Here is an 18907-nt window from a genome sequence, read left to right on the forward strand (position 1 = left end):
TTGAAAATGTTTTTCTAGTTCTTTAGCATAGTGAAGGTGAAATATAAATGCCTTGGAAGAAATTCCTGGTGCCATAGAGTAAAAGGACCTAAGCAAGTGAGATGTAATTACTGATATTTTAAAAGATAGAAAACCTTTATTTCTACAGTTAGCGTATTGTACCAAATTAGGAGAGATCTTCACAGTGTTTATGAAGTAATTTCTTCATTGTGCCAGTTTACTAGAGGGACTGGAGTCTCAAGCTTAGCAAAACTTCCCCCTTAAAGACATTTAGCTATTTTAAAGTCAGAGGCCATAGCAAAGATGTGCCCTTTTCTCCTAAGTCTTCACTTAACTGCATGCATATACATCCATAAGTGTTAACTGTAACAGCTCATCGTCACTGACCAATCATTATCAAATATTGATGTTTATAGTGTCTAAGGAGGTATAATGCATCACTCACAGGTAGTTTGGGCTTTACAGTGTTGAAATACTAGTAATTTAACTTGCTTTGTATGTAAGCTTTTGTGTAGGCCTCAATTTGAAACAGCTTTCTTAGGAGATTTTTTTGCCTTGTTTCTGGACTCTTAGGGACTGTTATAAAAAAAGGTAATGCTTTGAATATCTGTTTTCTTTATTGATAGTAGCCTGTTAGATCACTGTTTAATTTCAAATCTTTTTCCATTTGTATTTTTTGTTAGATATTAAGACTAATACATACCACAGTTGTAACAACAAAGAAAAATGTTCCAGCCATGAGACAAGAAACGTATACAGAGGATTTTATTAGAAAGCAGATTGAAGAGTTCAACATAGGAAAGAGACATTTAGCCAACATGATGGGAGAAGATCCAGAAACTTTTACCCAAGAGGATATTGATGTAAGTACAGTGAACTCTATTGGAAAAGTAATTGCTGTAAAGTTGTAGATACTGAAAGTGAATCTTCAGCATGAACCCTTTAGTTTTATGTAAATTTTAATCAGGCTGTCAGGATAAGGAAAATGCCACCATGCACTGCAAGTTGGAACCACAATTTCAAACAGAGATGCCACTCATAAGCTTTCATTTTAGCCTCATTTCACAAATCACAGACATCTGACATTATCCAGAATATCTTACATGTTCAGCTCAGCTGCATATCTTAAAAAATTGTGACTTTCAAGAAAAATTGAAGAAAAGTAAGTAATGTCTATATACTAAAAATACAGAACAGAACAACAACACAAAATCCACACATTTTTTTAAGACCCCAAAAGAGTAAAAAACAAGCAATATTCTTCTTTCCCATTTTTTTTTTACTATGTTACCTTTAAATGATAGGTAGTGAGCCTTTTCTTTTCCAAATACAAGTTCAATCTCTGCTTCCCTATGTCCTGTTTCCCAAAAGAACTTCTTTTATTGTTTCCTTTTTTTTTTTTTCTCTCAGTGATTTTGGTGAGACAAAATTCACATTTAAAGTGCATTTTGGTTTTTAGTGCGCATATAGTGTGCGTCAGACAAACACAACTTAATCTATGCAGGTCATCACAAAATAAACTTCCACACTCTCCCTTTCTTCCATTCCCTCGTTCTAGGCATCTACTTTCCATCTCCTATCTGTGGATTTCCCTGTTCTGGGCATTTCACATAAGCAGACTCCATTTGTTTGTTTGTTTTTTTACTTAGCATGTTTCCCAAATTTATCCACATTGTAGCATGTACTGGTATTTTGTTCCTTTGGCTGAGTAATTTTATACTGAGTCAATTGACATCATATTTTAATCATCAGATAACGGCATTTGGATATTTTCATTTTTGTTACTATAAATAATACTGCTATGAACATGCATGCTATGAAAATAGTTTTTGTGTAGGCATGTTTTTACTTCTCAGATGTATACTTAAGATTTGACTTCATTTTTTTTTCTAAGAGTTTTATAGTGTTAGCTCTTACATTTAGGCCATTGACTCATTTTGAGGTAATTTTTTTTGTTTAATGTGATATGAGGAGGGGGTCTGGCTTATTCTTCACATGTGGATATTCACTTGTCCCAACATTTGTTTAAAGGACAGTTATTTTCCCCTGGAATTCCTTTGTTTCTCTTACCAACATTCAGTTGAGTATAAATGTGAAGGGCTACCAGTTCTGTTCCTTTGTATTATATGCCAGTACTAGCCTGTCTTGCGTCTTGTAGTTTTGTAGCATGTTGTTAAATTGGAAAGTGCAGGCACTTTTTCTTCTTTTTTTTTTTTTAAAACTTTTCTGAAGATAATTTTGGTACTCTGTGATTTGAATTTCTATATGAAATTTTAAGGTTGGCTTGTCATTTTCTACAAAGTGGCATGTAGGATTTTTGATAGGAGCAGTGTTGAGTCTCTAGATCAAGTTTGAGGATACCGCCATTTTTTAATCTGGGAGTTTGTATGTTTCTTTCTGTTTGTTTTGATTTTTAGTTTCTCTTAGTGATATTTTCTAGTTTTCAATATAAGCTTGCCATGTCTTTCATGAAATTGATTCCTTAGCTTTTTAAAAAAAAAATCCTACTATATAGATCATTCTTACACTGGTGGCCATCAGTATCAGTTTCTTGAAAGTTTATTCCTATTAAACTTTCCTGTTAATTTTACTTGGTGTCTTGCCTTCATTCCTCTCATGGGATTGCAAGGATCCAGTTTGATTAGCTGCATTGAAATTCTAGTAGCATATTTTGGTGCTGTGACTTTGATGAAATATTTTTGGTTTTGTTGTTGTTTTTTCAGTGTTTGATGATCAGTATATTGTAGTTAATGGAATTTACAAAAGCACATTTACATATAAACAGAAATAAACAGACAAATTGTAATTGAACTCTCGTCATCATCAGAGTCTGAATCATATTTCTTTCCTTGGATAGTTTTCTTTTCCAGCTTTGTGAAGTTTGTCCCAAATTCCTTTTGGCTCTGAAATGGTGGCTTCATTAAATTTCCACTGTAATTAAGAATATATGAATAGCTGAGCCTCCTTTCTAAAGTTTCTGTGGTGAAGTCATTTGTTTTTCCTAGGTCAGTAAATCCAACAACATAATCTGTCTTCTCGTCTTTTACCAGTGCAATTTTTATAGTGGTCTCTTCCTCTTTTCCTATATTGGTGTTATATACTTTAGTCTCGCACCCTCTCCTTTAACCTTCTATCCGCCTACTTGTTCCTTGCCCTAAATATTCTGCCCTTTTCATTTATGTCATGAAAATTTTTTTTCAGAGCCCATATATGAGAGAAAATTTGCAGAATTTGTCTTTATAACTCTGATTTATTTTGTTTAGCCTCTTATCTCCAGTTCCATACACTTTCATACAAATGACATAAGTTCATTCTTCTTTATGGTTGCATAATACTTGATTGTAGGTAGAGGCCACATTTTCTCTAGCCCCGCTCATCACTTGTTAAGCACCAGTTTGTGCTACCAGCAGTGTCCTCCTGAATTTATTGGAAAGTGGGGAGTGGATATAGTACTGACTCCTGGGCTAGAGATGGAAAACTGAAAATCAAACACTCTATTTGCCCATCTTCCAGGTTTCAGACCGTGTCCAGCATTAACTATGGGAGAGAAGAAGCTGAGGTAGTCTCATGATGTGGGGGACCTCAGAACCCCTCTCATTGTTTGTGTTACACTCAGGCACTATGGCATGGTGTTCTTGGTCTTACTAAGCCATGTGTGGTCCTTGGTTTCAGGTTCCTGTAGTAGCTTTGTCCCAAAGCCGTTGATCCCTTCTCAAGGAGGCCCCTACCTGTAATGCACAAAGAGTGACAAAATATCCTTCTGTCCAAAGCCACAGGGGAGACGTCCCTGCCAAACCAAATCCCCACACTGGATTTAAGCTTTTCAGGCAGTGTGGTTCCATCTCTTCGCTGCTTTGGTAACCTTGTAGTTGGAGCTGTATCATTTCTATTACAGGGAGCGGTGGTTGTAACTGCAAACTCTTTTTTTCTCTGTTGCCTTTCCATTTCTCTGTGCTTTCCAGCAGTCCTGTTGCCTGTTTTGTGATTCTGAGGCTCTTACTGTCTTCAAAATACGGTCTCTTTGTTCCCCTGGCTCTTCTCATTCTGGGAGTCAAACAGAGGGAGCTTGTGATCCCTACTGTTTTGCCCACCCCTCCTTTTACTGCTTGCTGTCAAAACCAGCCCTGAGCTCCTCATGGCCTGTGTGTGTCTGTGAGTTAACAGTTCTCCAAAGCAGGCCCTTTACCACTGTCAACCTACCAACTCCCCCCACCTTTTTCTTTTGTAATGGGGTTTAAAATCAACATCTTATACTCTCATTTGGCTTTTTTACTCATGGCTGACACTCTACTACTTGATTTACACCTCCATTTCTAGCTTTTGGGCAGGTTAATTGGCGAGAAGAGTCTTCAAGATTTGTCTGTTCAGGCTGGCTTTGAATTGTGGTCTTCAGATCTCAGCATTCAGAGTAGCCAGGATTATATATGTGAGCCACCGGCCAGCTCATGCAACTCTGCATTTTTGGATGTACCCAGGGCATAATTAACCTATGAAAGGATAGAGTCATATTTCTAGCTGAAGGAATAAACATTTTCACACAATACTAGAAATGAATTCTATTTTTTGGAGTGGCTAGTTCATTGTTTGTATGCTTCCTGAATATTAGTTTTAAGTTCTTAAAATTATTTTTGTGAAGGTTTAATTTATGCAGAGTAGACATGATCTATAATTTAATTCAATTACCTAGTTAAAAGTCTAGGCCTACTATAATTTTCACGTAGCTAGTTTAAATGCCATTGTATTCAGATCAAACCATTGGTTAGCTTATGTATTTTAGAAACTTGATTTTTGCATACTACTTAGTTGCTAAAATAATGAGAGCCCAAGCAACTTATAAAATATATAGGCAATAAAGATTTGAAACAGTTAAGATTTGAAACAATTTTCCTGTATACTAGAATCTCTTTCAGTGTTTTGATAAAGTGTTAACAATAGTATCCATATTATCCTTTTAATATTATTTAGAGAAATCTGAAAGGATAGTATAAATGTAGAGCATATAGAACCCTGTTATTAAATTGATTTTGTTTTTGATAATTGCAGTTGAAGTTCCACAGAAAGATGTAGAACCTGGGATTAGTGTCACAAGTGTGATACTGAACAGGTCACTGCTCTTTGCCACTTGATTTTCTCCCCTCTGACATTATAATATCTGCTTGCCTACCTCAGGACACAACTAAGGAGTAGGAGATGAATACAATGTGTTACTGTTCTCATCACTATCAGTAGTAATAAGCACAGTCTACCATAACCGGAATCATTCCCTATCTGTTATTGCCTTTGTCACACAAATCTTTCATGCCTCCTGAGCTGAATGCTGGGAGAATCACCAGAACTGCTGTTGAGTACATTGATTTACCGTTGATCAGCTTAAAGGGGAGATTGCCTTTCACCTGTGGGGTGACGTACCTCACCTTGCTTGGAATCTAAGAGCCCTTGTGGAAGTGAGTGTGTGACATTATCTTTGACACCGGTGACATAATTCTGCCACGCTAGACTTTGCTGCCAGTGATTGATCAGCTTCACTGAGTCTCACATTTTATGTCAATTAACTCTTTTGGCATTTTATTAATTTTAATGGATTCCCTCAGCATCTGAGGAGCTGTAAAAGCCAAAGGACGGTAACAACCAGCTCTTCCAAAGCATTACAATTACATACCCATTATACTTCCTTGCTTGTTTGTTTTTGAAGCTATTCTTTTTATGAGAGTTTTGACTATACCTGTGAACCAGAAGCGGCAGTACAGGTGATGAGTCTTATTTAAATCTGCAGGCTGAAAAAAAATGCTTTACTTCTGAGACAAAAACCAATTTTTCAAAATTTTATATATATATGTATATATATTTTAACTTCCCTTTGCTGTTATTTATTTGAAAGTTTCAGTGTTTCCTTATAATATGTTTGATTTTAGTAGATAAAATTAAGCAGAGTAACTCTTACTTAGTACAATTAGGAAATTAGCTATTTCGCAGAAGTGAATTTTCCAGGTACAAGAAAGGCATTTTCAATTCTGATTTGTAGTAAGACTTCTACCACATATTGAAAGGCTGTATATATGTGAAATGCTAACAAGGAACCTAGTATACAGCATTACATTTAATCTTTATTAACACCTTTGGAGGTAGGCATCTTTTTGTAAATTATCAAGGATATCAAGGAAGTGCAAGATACCTCTTTACCCAAAGACTGTGTTCTGTTTTCCAAGGTTAATCTTTTGAGAAACATTTCCTAAAATAAATTGCTCTCCTCTCTGCTTTTCTTAGTATGGTGAATATAGTTTAACTAAAAGTGCTTTAGGATTTTTGTTTTCAGTATGGTTGTTAAGCTGTGCCCATTGACCCTGTACTGAATGGTCTGGCAATAGCTGAATGCTGATTCTTGTCATCCTTTACTGTCAAGAAATCCTGTGTTCTGTGTCTATTTCTATCCGCTCTCACCTGCCTTGCCAGCCTTCAGGCATAACTAAACTTGTTAGACATGTAAATTAAAACTAAGAACCCTAGGCCTCTAGGTAAAATTTATGAATTTATGCCAGCTATTGTAGCTCTTCATAAGTGGGTTTTGTTGTTTCTCTTTTTATTTCAAGGTTTACAACTTTTTTTCAGAGAATTGAGTTTGAATAGAAGTATGGCCTCACTGAGTATACCATACCTAATTTATGTGTGAATTTGTGCAAAGTATTTCTTTAATAAGGAGTTTTGAAGAGCATAGAGTATCTTGGTAAAAAAAAAAAAAAAAAGATCTGTAATGGGCAATATTTCTGAGGAAAAATAATTCTTTTTACTACTGGTACTTATTTTCAAGCCACACTATTTGGAAGGCTTATTATTATTAAAATGTCAGATATCTGGAATTTTTAAAAATTATCTTGCTATATTAAATGCTCAATCTTTTATTAAATTTATATGAAAAGTATTTTTGGTTTGTAAAATAGAGAATTAACAAGTCATTGGCAGGTATAATTTTTTTTTCTGATTCAAAATAGTGGTTTTATGTTGATTAATCCTTTCATTTATATTGAAAATAAACTACCCATTGCTTATATCCACTCTAGTGCTGCTGATAACTATCTGAAGATCTATTAGGATAAAAACCAGGTATTCTTAACATTTAGTAATGTATGCGGTTTTTTCCCCCTAAAAGCAGTTTGAATGCATGAAATCCTTTGAAAATAAATCTTTTAAAAAAATTTTATTGTTGAGGTGATGTACAGAGGGGTTACAGTTACATATGTAAGTTAGTGAGTACATTTCTTGTCAAACGTGTTACCTCCTCCCTCATTTTTCTCCCACCTTCCCTGTACAACTGGTACAGTTGGTTTGCTACATTGGTGAAAATAGATCTTAATGCTACGGTTCTGGTTCTCCGGTTCTATTCCACAGCTTTTCACAGATTACTGCCAAATGTTGATGAGTATGTAAAACCTATTTTGGGTTCTAAAAGTATTGTTAAAGAGAAATCTACCAGATACAACACTAAGCTGTGTGGGCTTTGTCTGAAAGCTGTGAAGAACTAAGTCCAGAAGTGTGTGGATTATCACATGTGGAAAAGGATCAGTTTTCCTTTTCAACCCCACAGGCAGGCGAATGGTGCAGCCAGGCTTGTGGGACATTATGTACATTGGAACACATTGCTCTGGTACAACAGACCTGGGTAATCATGACGGCCAATCTATTTTGTGTTGTTGAGATTCTGAATCCTTTTTTTTTTTGGTGGGGCTTGAACTCAGGGCCTGGGCATTGTCCCTAAGCTTTTGTGTTTTGTGTTCACTGCTAGTGCTCTACCACATTGAGCCACAGTGTGGCTTCCGGTTTTCTGGTAGCTAATTGGAGATAAGAGTCTCATGGACTTTTCTGCCTGGGCTGGCTTTGGAAGTCAGTCCTCAGAGCTCAGCCTCCTAAGTAGCTAGGATGACAGGCATGAGTGAGTCATCAGCACCCAGCGAGACTAAATTTTTAATGCACAAAAAAATTCTTTTACTTAGAATCATACTGTTGACACAGAAAAGTTGAAGACCACTGATATTTACATTTTCCTTTTTGAATTAAGCATAGAGTCATTATAAACTTTAGGTTGGCAACATGTTTCTTTTAAATATAGAAGTACAGAGTTGCACTTGTGCTTCCCAGTGTCTTTATTTGGGAATTAAAAGTTAAGTTCTACATTACTATAGAATTTCAGGAAAAAAGCCAGCAAATTGATATATAACACTGCTGAGGTCTACCAATTACTTTTTAATTGGTATTATAGACCTCATTCTAAAACCAGAATGTTTTATTCTCCTCAGTGTGAATATGCTGTGTGAAGTTTCTCTAATTGATTTGCTGTGCCCATTCCATTTGATGTATCATTTTTCACAATATTTCATAATTTGTGCTCACTTCTAATGAACAGAGTCGTTAGGACAGGCATGTCTAAGTACAACTGACAGCTAACATTAGGTGCCAGATGCAGTTTATAAAGCTATGTAGAACTGTGGAGAACAGTTTAAATAAATTAGCACCTGTACATTAGTCTCACTTGCTGGTAATTTATAAGCGAATCAGTAGAGATGACATTTAGGTAAGTCATTGATCAAGTTAACAGCTGCAAGCCCACTGCCCAGCTGGGATACCTAATTAATAGAGATTGCAGTCCTGACCCACTGCTTCTCCTGGGTTGAGCCTACAGTCCTTTTATATTTTCTCTTATGCCTAAGAATACAATCAAACACTTTGCCTTCATTTTAGGAACTATGGAATTGCCAGTATTTGTACTGAAACCTAAAATTATTTTTTACATATTTAATGGTGACATTAATTATCTCAAAATTTAAGTTATGACCCTTTAAGTTAAATTTTTTAAATTTACATTCTTCCTTTGGTCAGCACTTTGTTGTTTGAGATTCAGATTAAGCATACTTAGCACGCTATAGTTTACTAAATATTAAATATGTAAAGGGATCTTTTTATGATTATTATTAAATGTATATTCCATTTTTGCCTCTGAAAGACACAGTGGTTTTTTTTGTTGTTGTTGTTTGCCTTTTATTGTTGTTTTGTGACCAACCAACCATTGAACCTAAATCATGTGTTACGGTCTCTTAAAATTTAACATAGCATCAACAATTTAACAAAGCATCAAAAAACTTTGCCAAGTTAAATTCCATACCAGATTTTTAATTTAATAGAATAAATCTCAATTTACAGGAAAATGACATTTTGTTTTCTATTCCTGTGGCTCACACTTCTTTTGGATGAATCTAAAACAGGAAGATTAAAGCATTGACGTCATTAGTTCAGAGTAGTGCAATCGTTTCAATATGTATACTACACATATTGATGGTATACTAACACATAATGGACGGTGTTTGGATATCAGGGCATTTATGATGGGCCATGCCCAAAATCTGCTTCTTACACTGAGAAAAATTCTCTTGAAACACACATATTGTGCCAAAAAAAATCAGAAATAATTGACTAACAATACTGTTTTAAGGCTTCTTAAGAGATCATTAAGATCCAATTGACTTTTTTTGTTTACTTTTGGTTGCTTTTGTATTGTTATTTTTAAGGAGTTGTACAAAGGGGTTACAGTTTCATGAATAAGGTGATGAATACAATGTGTTTTGGGCATTGTCATCTCCATTTTCCTCCTCATCCTTATCCATAAGTTAAATAGTTCATTTTTTACATAGTGTACATTGAAAACAATGACTGCATTTGCTCACCCATCTTCCCTCCATTCCTTTGGTACAATTTTCCTTCTACCATAAAAGGAAAAACAAAACATAGACAGAAAACATGTTTCCATTTCTTAGAATTTGTTTTGATAAATAGTATTTTAGAGGAATTAAACCTTTAGATTCATCCCCTACTTATATTCTCCTTTAGTCAGTTGGTTTGTGTGTACATGCATAGAGGCCCACTTAAATTACCATGTTTAGTTATATGTTAGATCTAGTTTCCTCATATGAAAGGGAACATGCGCCTTTTGCCTCTCTGAGCTTAGCCTAACTCACCTTAACATGATTTGTTATAAGTCCATCCATTTCCCTGCTAGTGACAGGATTTGTTTCTAATGGGTGAGTAAAATTCCATTGTGTATATGTGCCATATTTTCTTGATTCTTTCATCTATTATAGGGCATCCAGGCTGTTTCCATAACTTGGCTATTGTGAATGCCCAAGAGTGGTAGGATTGGAAAAATTGGTCCAAGTAGACCAGCCCACAGTTTGGAAGTGAAATTCCAATTTTCCATTTTTAACATACTTCAGAGACTAGGCCACTTACTGCTGGTCCTTTTTCTAATAAGTTCGAGATTTAAAAAAAAAAAAAACAGGAACAGTGAGCAGGCTCACATCAACAAAGAGGATTCTCCTCACCCCTGTTGTATTCCTGTGGTTTCTCGTTGGCTTAGTTTTACCTATTATAATATTTAAAATTCACCTTACGTAACATGCCCTTATGGATATTTCAGAATAACATGAGGAAAATGGCTAGACGGAAATATTCCAACATTTTTCTTGCCTTCATGTTTCTCATTTCCCTCTCTTTACCCCACTTTCACTATTTTGAGGAATTGAACCTAAGGCCTTACACATGCTAAGCCAACACTCTACCAATAAGCTACAGCCCTCACCTGTTTTTCTTTCAGTTTCTTGTATTTCTGAGTCTAACTTAACATTTTATACTATGTGATCTTCTACCTCCAGTCATTTTTGCTATTTTATAATTATCGTATTTGAAATTCACTTCTGGTATAAAATAGATAAATAGATTAAGCTTAAATGTATTGGACATTTCTCTTTCTTTCTTTTTTTTTTTTTTTTTTTGCCAATCCTGGGACTTGAATGCAGGGCCTGAGCACTGTCCCTGAGCTTTTTTTGCTGAAGGCTAGCACTCTACCACTTGAGCCACAATGCCACTTGCAGCTTTTGTTTCTGTGGTGCTGAGGAATTGTGCCTAGCACTTCATGCATGCTTGGCAAGCACTACCACTAAGCCACATTCCCAGCCTTCTATTTCTATTTATTGTAATAAGTTGGGGACTCCAGTCAACTATATGCAATGAAGTGTTTTCCCAATGTGGAACAGTCACTGCCAAGTGTGAAGCGTATGCATGAAGTTGTCTACTGTCAGCAAGGAGAGTTTGGGAAAGTTCAGTCATCAGATTAAGGAAGCCAATGGCCATCACAGGAAGTAAGGGGAGAGATGGAGAGTTCAATCTTGTATTTAGAGGGGATTGCACCATACTTTTATACTTCAGTAAACATCAAGTGACAATGCCCTTAATAGGCCCATGTAGAGGCCAGCAACATTTTATACTGAAGAGTGTGTACCACTGGGCTAGTTTCTCCACCTGGCTTTGTATTAGGTCTGTGTTATCCTAGTGAAGGGAACGTAAAATATTAACACTCGTGTTGGTGGGGGTAGAAAGATGATTGTAGAGGAAAGGGTGTTATGGTTTCTCCTAGCTATGTGTGATTAGCAAATAAAACGAGAATTTATTTTTTCAGTCTTAATAGCCATCAATTGTCTAGTAAGCCACATAGGGTACTGGCTATCATTGGGCAAAAGAACATGGGACATTTAGAGCATCACAGAAAGTCTGTTAGACCATGTTGACTAGAAGATTGTGCTTACATTTCTTCTCAAATACGCATTTGTATTTTTGTCTTGTGTTACTTCAAACGGGAGTGCAAGTAATATTAACTTGCCATTTGTTTTCATATTGTCTTTCATTGAGACAATTCAAAATACCTGAAGAGTTGGTGTTGAAACAGTTCAGAAATACTACAAAGGAGTAAAGTAGAAATTTAGCCATGTAGAAAGTAGTTATTTTTATGTGAATGAAGCAACAAAAGTTCATCAAAGCAATTGCAAATTATTGAAAGAGAATTATTATTCTCTTGTTCACTGTTCCTTTTCTGCTGCAGTGTATTGAAAGTAAGGATTTTCCTGTTTTATAGCACATAATTCTCTGCCTAAAACACATCTGGAGGTTGTTCAACTCAAGACCAGCCAACATGCAAAATCACCTTATTTTACAAGTGTTCACTTGCTTGCATTTTAGCAAACAGAGTGCTAACCAAAGTCAAACCCAGAAAGTCTTTTCATTAAATCAAGTAGTCCTTTGTTTGCTTCAGAATTAAAAAAAAAAAAATCTGTGTAGCCTACCCATAGGAGACAAATGGAAGTGATATAGGTCATGTTAATAGTACTGTGTGCATACTAAACAGGTGGCAGGCAACATACTGGGAACCTGGATTCTGTTTTGTGGATCTCCTTAGTTGGGGTACAAACAACTGCCTTTACTAGTCCCTCTCTCTCGTTTCTTTTCCGTCTTGTTTTTCATGCCTTTTACTAAGTTTGTAAGTTTGCTTTTTTATTTTTACCCAGCTTGCTTTGTTATCTTTTCCACAGTATTTTGTATAGCACCTCATGCTGCAGGACCTAATTATGATGACTTATAAACTAACCAAAATGTATTCATTTACTTATAGCTGAGACGATTTAAAAAAAAACAAACCACTTTTCCAGGCTCTGACTTGAATTTCAGAATACTTCCAGCAGAGTTCTTCGTTGGCTTGTTTTTCTTTTTAAGGACAGAGATGGCCTGTAAGTCCCAACCATCCGTTACAGTCAATGCTTTGCTTTCAGGTTCTACCAGTTACTTTGCAGTGACTTCTTCTAAGTCAACAGTGATTTCTATATCCGAAAATGATGCCTGTGGTAGCTCAGTGGTCATTTGAGAATGAGTGTCCTGTCGTGCCTGTGACTGAGGGGAGTGTACCCTAAGTGAAAAGCCATGCTCTTCCTTGCCTGTGCTGCTCGCTGTAAGGCGCCTTTCCTGTTCAGGAACTGGTATAGCCTTGGAGCTTCTGTGGATGGTGTAGACAAGGCTTGTTCTGCAGGCTGAGATGAGCTCAGAAGACAAGTTGACAGTGGGAACGTGTATGATTTCTAAAATTTTAGTATTTTCACATCTTTTTACTTAGAAACTTTTCAAGTTTCCATGACCTTTGAATGTGTGGTGAGTATAAACATACCCATCACATAGATTTGCAAGTTGTTAACATTTTGCTGCATTTTCATATATGTATATGTTGTCAATATTTTAAATTTTCCAGTTTATCCCCCAAATACCTTTATAACCATCTAGTTGTTTTAAGGAATCCAGGCTTGCCCATTGGCTTGCCCATTGCTCCTCAAGATGAGATTTGCAATGTATAAAGAACACTAGTTAGGTACCATCGTGTGCTCCTTGTAACACCATGCCAGGAGGCACTTAGTCTGCTCATCCCGCTGATATCCGTGATGATGGGGTGACTGGTGCTTTGCAAGATTAAGATGGTGTCCACTGGCATGTTGCTTAAGTACTTTTCCCCCTTGTGCCATTATGCAATCTATAGGGTAATATTTTGAGTCCATGTAAATTTTTCATTTCCTGAGAATCTTGCACCCATTGGCTTTAGCATCTGTTTAGCACTGTTGCCTGATGATGACTGACTTGTAACTTGTAAAGTAATGGTTTTCTTCTGCCATCCTGATTACTCTTATTACTGGTATTGATCAATATAGAAGCTTACTTTTTCTCCCTGCCCTGCACTGGTATATAAAGGTGAAGGCAGGGGGAAGAGAATGAGAAAGAGGGAGAGAGAGTTTACACCTGCCCACATATGCTCCCATATGTTCAGCTTAATATATGTATACCCAGTTACTGAGTGAGTTTGAAGGCATTGCCATTATTCCTTTAGATGCTCAAATTGCCCGCCTTTGGCAGTGGGAGGAGCTCATTAAAGCGGACTCCTGTGCCCTTGGGAATCCTTCCTGTTTTCACAGGTAGATGTCTCAGGCTCCTTTTTGTACTTTTTCTGCCTTGTGAACTAATAAAAATGGCTTAGAACTAGGCATTTTTTACTCATTCCTTACACTGAGAAATGTATTTGGAAACGAAGACTTGGGAGCTCTACCATCTTTCAGGGGACTGAAATAGGAAATATACTTTATAAATACTATAGGATAATTTTAAAGATTATGAGTTTATATTGCTTTGTCTAACTTATACTTACTTAATATTTCAGAGCTTTCCCTTTCCTATTTGTATCTCTTGTGTTCTACAATAAAAGTTAGGTGTCCTTCCTCACAATAATATGTCTTATTTATTTGCTCTAGACTAATATACACAAAGTATTTCAGAATTATATGAAGATGACTGACATAAAGGCTACCAAGTAAAGTCGGTATATTTGCAATTATATTTTGTTATCAGAAATTAGATTTATTTCTGTTTAGATTTTGAATTTCTTTTGCAAGCTTTATTCCTAGCTATGTGAAATATTTACATGCTGTAGACAGAGGTACCGCATATACATAGGAATCTTCATCTCTGTGTCATTTTCAGCTTGCTCCACCTTTCCTGTAAGAAATGTTTTTTTATTTGCCTCTGTTTTATTCTTCTTATGTATATGTTTGCAAAAATATGCCTGTACATCCTTCTTCTCTGTAACTATGTGCAATTTCTGTTTCTCTTTTTCTTATACCACAGCAACATTCCAGCTTATGTCTATGTTAGGATTGTCTAGAATTTGACTGTACAGATATGCCATAATTTGTTCAGACAACCTCAGTGTGTGGGGATTGAGTTAGTTCTAATGCTGTTTTTCTACTCTGGGGGCTGTGCTGTGCTTCGGTTGTCTTGTGTGTGTATGTGGTAGGACTGTCTCCTTGGGGAGGCTGTGGACCACTTGTGCTGCAGAGAGGATTGGCCACGTGCTGCTCCCAAGGCTGTCTCTCCATCCTGCCTTGAGCCTTGCCAACATGGTGTGGCCAATTTATTGAGCTTTTAGTTCTTCTGTTAGATGAAAAGTTTACCTCAAGAGTTTTGATTGCACTTTCTTTGTGAATGCATTTGAGCTACATTGTAGTCTTTCTGAAATGTAGTTCTGTGTCTCTATAAATTCCTTGTGCATGTGGAGCCATGCTTAAGAAAGACTTCCCCACGCCTCTGTAGTCCTGCATGGGAAGTGATAGTATTGGTCTGGTTTTGTTTTGTATGTTTCAACCCTCTAGCTCATTTAGAGTTAGTTATGTGGTGTATGAGGTTTGTATCCACTTGTATTTTCTCTGGCAATCAGTTGTCTCAGTATCACTTAATAAAAGATTCTTTTTTTTTTTTTTCTCCTGTAGGGAAGGAAGGAAGAAAGGGTCTTGGCTTTTTTTTTATTATTATTATTTGTTGATTTGGGTTTTGATTTATTAAATTGGCATTCTGGTGTTTGTTCTGGTATTGTTGTTTAAGTTTTTAGAGGCAGAATGAGAGACTGAAACTTGGCGCAGAACCACATCTAGGCTCCCTGATAGTGGAATGTCTCCCTTCCTTCCCCCCGCCCCCTTATGTGGCTAGGCACAGGAGGCCCACACTCTGTGAAGAGCAGCACTGTGTTCCAGTGTGCTGCCCGTCCAGACAGCATTCAGATGGGCTGCTAAAACCCCAGGCTCCAGACCTTTCATCTGACATTGCTCAGCCAGAAGACCTGTGTCATTCATCATGTTGTCTGTAGCGGAGAAATATGACCTGTAAGGTTTAAAATGGTGTTCCTAGTAGTTTTTTTCTAGGAGACAGGTGCATTTGGAAATGTGTGAGGTAAAATTTCATCTCAAGCCCTAGCATGGATTGTGAAAGGGGCAGCAGTGTGTTGGAAGCTCGACCCCCAGCTAGTGAGCCTATTTGGGGAGGGCTGGGACCTTTAAGAGATAGGGCCTAGCTCCGGGAAGTAGGTGGGTGGGAGCTTACCTGGGAAGGGCATCTTCTCTTTGGCCCCCTTTGTCTTTATTTGCTTCCTGGACACCATGACACGAGCATCCCCGGTCACCCCCTCCCGCCCCACAGTGTTCTGCCTCAGCTTGGGCCCCAAGCAATGACTGCATCCGCCCCCAACCCTGAGCCCACATAAATCCTTTCTCCTTTAAACTGTCTTGGGTATTTGTACCAATAATGAAAAACTGACCAACAGCAGATGAGATTGAGAGCCTGCTCTTTCCGGGATTTTTGCCTTTGCCCTTGACAAAGGTGAATGTTTGCCTTGAGTACTTTACCATAGAGATTTGTGGAGGAGCGCTTTTCACTTTCATTTACAAACGGGAAGGTTCGGGTCTCACACTGAAGGAGTGACACCTTTGCAGCTGATGCTTGGAAGTTGTCAATACCAATTTAGAAGTTAAAGTGGGATTTTTAGGGGGGTATGCATGTAGTGATTTTATCATCCTGCTTAAAGTGCTGAAGGCATGGCTAGATGGTAGAGTACCTGCCTAACACACACAAGACCCTGGTTCAAACCTCAATAATGCCCTCCCCCCCGAAAGATAATGAACTGAGACTGTGCAAATGGAACAGTAGTTCACTAGTTCAGTGTCTGGACTACAATAAGCATTCAATAGCAGTTATAAATGAGCTTATTTTATAACAGTTGTTAATTAACCTTTGTCTGTTATTTGCAGAAAGCTATTACTTACCTTTTTCCAAGTGGTTTGTTTGAGAAACGAGCCAGGCCAATAATGAAGGTAGTTATCTTAATTACTTTTTAAAATTTTTTCACTTAGTTTTATATGTTACAGTCATTATCTAATAACACTTTAAATTTTTTACAGCATCCTGAACAGATTTTTCCAAAACAAAGAGGTAAGTTTGCTAAAGAATAAACTGGGGGTTCCCGCCCCCTGTTTTACAGCATTGGGTTATATCAGCAGTTGCTCACATATTGTACAGTCGCCATTGTTGGTTCTAATTGTCAGAAATGCTTTGTAACTAATAACTAATAACTGGAGTTTACAAGCTGTTCTTTGTTAAATGATACTCATGTTAAGTAGGGTTAGAGCTTATGCCTGTGCTAATGTCATCGGAGTTATTTGCGTTCTGTGCCTTTGTGAGGAAGAATTTAGTACAGGTCTGTTGGCAACTCTTTCAACTTTTATTTGTATTTTATTTAGTCATTTTAGTTAGAGTCACATTTGTCTGAATAGAGATTTCTTTCTTTGACCTTTCAGCCCTTTAGTAATGTAATTCCATTGTCATATATTACTTTTGATGAGCAGCTAACCATCTTTCCTACCATGCCATCGGTTTTCTCTGGCTTTTACAAAGGGTTTTATTTTTCTTTTTGACCTACAAGCTTTCAAATTGCCAGAGAATTTAATACTAAATATGCTAATGCATTAGTAGTTGTCACTTAATTTAAAATATATTAATGGATTTGGGCCCCAGTGACTTACATCTGTAAGCCATTCAAGAGGCAGAGACTCAAAGAATCATAGCACGAGGCCAGGTAGGCAGAAAAACATGAAGACTCCACCTCCAGAATAACCCGCAAGAAGTCGAGCTGGAAGCATAGCTCAAGTGGTACAGTGCCAGCCAAGCAAACACAAGGGCCTGCGTTCAAACCCCAGTAGCAGGGGTAAAAATTGTATTAATTGCAAAAGCCAATTTTCTAAAAATGTAAACTTAGGTGAATTCATCAGATGTCTGCCCTATGTCTCTGGAGGGGATTTAAGTGTGTGTTTGTATCGTGACCATGATAGTGACGGGTCAACGTTTTTCAGTTTTGATTTCCTTATGGTAGAGCAAAGAATATATATAACATAACTCACTAAGAAATCTGAGTGCAAAGAATCTCTATATTTATATCGTTTTTTTCCCTTCAGCCACAGTGAATTTTTTGTGTGCAAGGGTTTTATTGACAACTTTTGTATCTATATTCATAAAGGAAATTATAACTTTTTTTTTTTTGCTGTCTTTATAGAGTTTTACTATTAGGATAATCTTCCCTCTTTTTTTTTTTTTTAAAGCAACTTACCAGTGAGTCTATCAAGAGCATTCAACTTGATTTTCTTAGACGAAGCAACCATCTTTTCTGCTTGAGCTTGTATTTCACCTGCTTAGGTGGCACTTAATTCATGTCCTGTACTTCTAGAAAAAGTGAAACTATAATAGTTCTCTTTACGGGTAAATGCAACTGAGTTAGTAATGTGTAACTGGGCAGCAGAGATGTGTGGGGGTATCAGAACAGGTTGGGTGCTCACAATGATGCAGACAGACTGGAAAGAGTACAAGTACTTGCATAGAAATTTTGTGAGCCAGGGGCTGGTGGCTCACACCTGTAATCCTAAATACTCAAGAAGCTAAGTAAGATCTGAGGATCATTGTTCAAAGCCAGCCTGGGCAGGAAAATCCATGAGACTTTGAACTCCAGTTAAACACCAGAAAACCAAAAGTGGAGCTGTGGCTCAAAGTGGTAGAATGCTACCCTTGAGCACAAAAGTTCAGGGACAGCACTCAGGCCCTGAGTTCACGCCCGATGACCAACAAAAAAGAAAAGAAAGAACTTTTCTGTTGAATCTTACTGTAAACACTCTTGTCTTGTTATAAACCTGTTCATGCCTTTCCTGTTTCCTCAGTCTTTCTTATTTCCTCTATTCTTAGATTATGATGATTATAAAATATATCACATCAACTTAATAATAGCTTTGGGGAAGTAAAAGAGGCTATACCCAAAGCTCACCTCAGCTAGTTTTAGAGCATAATTGTAATAAACACAAGGCTCAGTAACCTGCTCCTAGTGGCATTTCTATAAATGTTGCCATTGCAGTGCTTCCATTCTTTTTTTACTTGCTTCTTCTGTTTGCAGTTTCTCAGCATCCTCACCCTCATTACTTTCACCCTTGTTCTGTGTATTGCTACTCAGTTGCCCTTCTGGGACTAGTTTTACAATATTAGATTTACCTAGTTACCAGCAGCTGGAATGTAACAACTGACATTTCTGTCTATGCTCCCACACTGTATACTATTTTGAAGATGTATTGTATTTTTTTTAATTAAGCAGTACTCCTATAGAATTATTCAAATAGGTTTTGCTGTATACCTCCCAATC

At 37.0% G+C, this 18907-nt stretch overlaps 1 protein-coding gene across 1 annotated transcript in view; it reads left to right on the forward strand.

The window, feature by feature from the left end:
• Nucleotides 1-18907, forward strand: part of Mrps9 (mitochondrial ribosomal protein S9) — a 56778-nt gene that overhangs the window by 11302 nt on the left and 26569 nt on the right. The window contains exons 2-4 of the mRNA XM_048352472.1: nt 684-863; nt 16482-16544; nt 16632-16662. Coding sequence (XP_048208429.1) covers nt 684-863; nt 16482-16544; nt 16632-16662 — 274 coding nt within the window. The remainder of the gene's footprint in view (nt 1-683; nt 864-16481; nt 16545-16631; nt 16663-18907) is intronic.

Source organism: Perognathus longimembris, chromosome 8, assembly GCF_023159225.1.
Source record: "Perognathus longimembris pacificus isolate PPM17 chromosome 8, ASM2315922v1, whole genome shotgun sequence".
NCBI classification, from domain to species: Eukaryota; Metazoa; Chordata; class Mammalia; order Rodentia; family Heteromyidae; genus Perognathus; species Perognathus longimembris.